Below are 4341 nucleotides of genomic sequence, written 5' to 3' on the forward strand. Positions count from 1 at the left end.
GTACAAAAAAAGTTAAAAAATAGAATTTTTAGAAAACATTGTTGGGCTAAAACGATGATATTTAATAACTAATTAAGTTAGTTAATTGCGTGATAGTCTTTTCATTTGATGTTTTCCAAACTGTAAACATTGAAAAAAGCAAAGATTAAATACTACTGGAACTTAATTGTTCATAAACTCAATTCTAAACGTAAATTTTAGTATACGAAACTATAAAACTGCTTAATTGCCATGTTCAAAAACTAAAAGTTTTATTTATAAGACGGTTGTACAAATTTTTGCTCAAAAAAACAACCGGGAAATGAACAAGACAACTTTCAACATCCTCCCCTGGTTCCTGCTGTGGCTGTCTCAAGCGTTGGGCCAGCGAACACACCCGGGTCACATGAAACCTTTCGGGACGGGCCTGGAAGTGACACCGGTGCGCACCAGCCACGAAGTTCCGAACCCGGCGAAGTTTTTCAACGACCAAGTGGTGACCAACATACCGGTGATTTTCAAGGGAGCCGCCAAGAAGTTCCCTACGTACGCGAAGCTCAGAAACGACACTTACTTGAGGTATCTGCAATTAGTGTCAACATTTTAAAGGACTGAATAAACAAAAAGTACTACATAGATTTTTAGCAATAGAAGCATTTTAATCTTTAAAGTTCTAATAGCGTTTTAAAAATAGTACAACAAAGAAAGTAGAATAGTGAATAGAAAATATATTTTTTAACATTTGCAAACAATGAGCACAAAGTAAAAATTAGATTATAGTTTGTTTTTTATTTATATGTAATGCTTGTATATAAAAACGATGTTACACAGTATTAATAGATCGTGTGGTGCAGTTAAACCAATATATTTTATCTAAAGTAAAACTTTATTAAAAAGTTTAATTTCAGCAATTATTTATTAGTTGTTTACTTCAACAGTAAGAAATTTCTAATTAGTTTTATATCTAAACACAATGCTAAGTATACTCGTTTTAGATACTTTATATTATTCCTTTAGTCGTTTAACAACTGAACAAATTTGATAAATTTCTATAAACCATCAAAAAAATTAAACATTTTATCCTAAATGAAAATATTTTTTTTTACTGCAGTGAAACCTACGGAAACTGGAAGGTGGCATACGAACCGAATCAGAAAGAGCTGAGAGACAAAGTGATCAAGTACATGTCGTTCAAAAACTTTCTCAGCACGTATCAGAAGAAAAACTACTACATGGTTTCAGACGTGCTGCACCCCAATCCGATTACAAGTATCTACTTTGGTGTAAAAACTAGAGTTTATGTATAAATAAATAATAGAAACGATTAGCAGCTTTTGTTCTTTGTTACATTCTGATAATGTTCTATAACCAAAAAGATACAGTTTATGCTACAATCAACACAAACTTAAGCTTTCATGTTTGATAAATTAACTTTTTCAAGAAAAACCGATGTGTGAAAACATTTAAAAAAAAGTATTTTGATTGATTACGCATAAACAGCTTTTGTTGATACGACAAAATACTTTAAAAACATTTGCTTCGTATAGTCATTTTCACTTTTGCAACTTTTTTGAAAGTCCGTTTTAGAATTAACTCATTTCTACAATCAAGCACAAGAACGTTTACTCTCAGAAAAAAAAATCAATAACCAATTTGATTTATTGTTCAGAGGAGATCCACCTTCCTCCATGCGTGTTGTGTCCGGACATGGCGGGCAGGATCGAGACGTCGTCCATGTGGCTGTCAGGAGGCGGAACGAGGTCTCTGCTGCACTCTGACGGATACGACAACATGAACTGCGTGTACAGCGGAAGCAAGGAGTTCTACCTCGCCAGTCCGGTTCGAGTTTATTTATTGTACTTGCTATGCATCGAAAAGTAAAAAATATTTTATTTTTATTTTGTGGTTCCGGTTTTAGACGTCAAAGTCTTATATATTTAGTATTTTAATTTCATTGAAAAAAAATAGTTTGGAAACATATTTAAATGGACTGGTAGAGCATCTAAATTAGTTATATACTTGTTAAATAATTAATCAGCGCCACGAGGAGAACTTTTACTACAACGACGGCTCGTTCAGCACGGTGGACGTGGAAAAAGTGGATTTTGAAAAATACAAAGATTTGCAGAAGGTTCCTTGGTTCTACGCGAAAGCCGAAGCTGGAGATTGCCTCTTCATTCCATTCAAGTTTGCCTTTGGCTGAGTTTGAATCACTTTGATAGTATTTTTAGAAAAATGTTTTAATTTTATTTTAGTATATTTTTTCAAAGAGAAAACTTGTAATCTGTTTAAATGTTTTAAAAGATATTAAACGTAAAATTAAATAACTGTTGTTTTAGTTATTGTGTTTGTAGTAAACAAAATTAAAACCAAGTAGGACAAAAAGTAAAACTAATTGTCAAAACTACCTCAAAATTAAAGCATAACTTCAAACTTAAACTGATCTCACCCTGACTAAGAGATCATTTTAATAATTTAAATGACAAAAAATGCAAACAAATATCTGACCAATCAGGTGGGCGCACCACATAAAGTCGCACGGGCCGAGAAACTTGGCAGTTAACATGTTCTGGGAGCACTTGAAAGTTCTTCCCCACAGAAAACAATGTGAAAAGTCGACCGACCACGCATCAGACCTTTCCCATTACAGGCCGATGAACGCTACTATTAAAAATAAGTTTGTTTCTTAAAAACTATGAAATCGTTATGTATTTTTTTGAAATTAAAAAAACATGATAACAAGCTAATTAGAAAATGAAGTTGAGTTTTCTGGTTTTATAAAAAAGTTCATTAAAACGAACTTTTTTCAGAGCTCACTGGGTGACTATGCTAGCTTATGATAGTAAAACGTCCGAACCCATGCTGATTACCAAGGACATTTTGTGCGGAAATATGTTTGCTCTAGATGAGTACGTTACATTAAAACAAGTTGGTCTACCAAAATAATTGTTTCGTGAAAAACTGTTGTTTTTGTGTTAAAAGTAAGCTGCTTCTTATATGTAAACCCGATTATAAACAAATATTTTAACACAAACACAAGTTCTGCATATGAGCTTTACACATTATTTTCGATAGAAGCAACTGGCTAATTTTTTAGACTATATAATCTTATCAGTAAAAGTTAAACACAGTATTTAAGCTTTAATCAAAAGGTATTGTAGAGATGATATATTCTTTTTATAGTTCAACATTTATGAACTTTGTAATTGTATTTAAAACATATTCAAGAAAATCTTTAACTTTTTTTCAAAGTTAGATTTGTATTAACTAACTTGTGTTTAAAGCTAGTTTTTACAAAGATTTAAGATTAATAACTTGAAAAAAAATAGTACTGATAATTATTTTGTGGCTTTACCCATTGAATTTTAAAATTATATGACTAAGATTACTAGTTTTTTAAATCTTTTTTTTTAATTTTCGAATCTTCATGTTTTCTTTGAAAGTAATAATACATTTTGTTAATTTAAACAAGGGTTTCTCATGTTCATTTTCTTAATCGCCCGTTAGCAGAAAATTAAAAAAATCGCCCCTTTAGTTAGATTTTGCTCCTTTGATAGTTAATTAATCATTTAATTTTTGTTTTCTTAGTAGTTATTGCTCCCTGATAGCCAAAGTCACCAATTTCAGCAGACATTTTAGTTTTTAAAAAGTAAAAAAGCGTATAATTGCCAAACGTTAAAACTTTCAGTGTACAAAGTTCTTTATTGAGTCGGATACCAACAACGACAACAAGTTGAGTTTAGAGGAATTGTACAACTCGCAAATGGAGACAATAACCCCCTTCATTGAAAATGTTTACTCCGAAGATGGAGAGAACAACATGAACTTCATGCTCAGATATGAACTAGTTGATGAAAAAAAGAAAACTGAGCTTTAGCCACAAATAAAGTATAAAAAAAGTAAAAAACATCTTAGAATCATTTTATAACTGTACTACTATACGAGTCATAAAGATAAAATATTTCAAAAGTTTCATTTGCATACTTCAACACTATTTCTAATACTACATGTGACGTTAAGTTTATTGTTCTTGAATGAAACTTAAAGCATTCAGGTTTTTTAAATGAACCTTAACAAAAAAAAAACTAAAGTATTCAGTTTAACTCTAATAAATCTTAGTTTTTTCCAGTTTTTTGGTTTAATTTTTTTATTTTGTTGATTTTAAATGGAAGTTGTGCTTACTGAGTTTAATGTTTTGATTTTTTTATTTAAAGTTTGTAACTTATAAGCTTTTTGTTATACCATATTCTTTTAAAACTTAAAGCAAACTTTGTACTATATATTTTATTTTATCTTAAACCTTTTGTAAACGTTAAAATAATACTATAAGACTATAATAGTTTTAGACACAATTTTATTTTT

General features: G+C 30.5%; 1 protein-coding gene across 1 annotated transcript; it reads left to right on the top strand.

Annotated features, from left to right (window-relative positions):
- The first annotated feature begins 301 nt into the window (after positions 1-301).
- Positions 302-3856, top strand: LOC145828457 (bifunctional peptidase and (3S)-lysyl hydroxylase Jmjd7-like). The gene is made up of 7 exons (XM_082936217.1): positions 302-558; positions 1091-1248; positions 1649-1818; positions 2018-2166; positions 2495-2656; positions 2790-2907; positions 3668-3856. Exons 1-7 carry the CDS (start codon positions 302-304, stop codon positions 3854-3856), a joined length of 1203 nt encoding a protein of 400 aa, XP_082792343.1.
- Positions 3857-4341: the final 485 nt, after the last annotated feature.

Source organism: Thalia democratica, chromosome 2 (genome assembly GCF_965202585.1).
Source record: "Thalia democratica chromosome 2, ktThaDemo2.hap1.1, whole genome shotgun sequence".
NCBI classification, from domain to species: Eukaryota; Metazoa; Chordata; class Thaliacea; order Salpida; family Salpidae; genus Thalia; species Thalia democratica.

Bases quoted from the DNA above. Each gene is read 5' to 3' on its own strand.
- LOC145828457 (XM_082936217.1), top strand. From the start codon at position 302: ATGAACAAGACAACTTTCAACATCCTCCCCTGGTTCCTGCTGTGGCTG. The intron at 559-1,090 runs GTATCTGCAATT...TTTTTACTGCAG, and splicing joins AGAAACGACACTTACTTGAG to TGAAACCTACGGAAACTGGA. The intron at 2,657-2,789 runs GTTTGTTTCTTA...AACTTTTTTCAG, and splicing joins AACGCTACTATTAAAAATAA to AGCTCACTGGGTGACTATGC.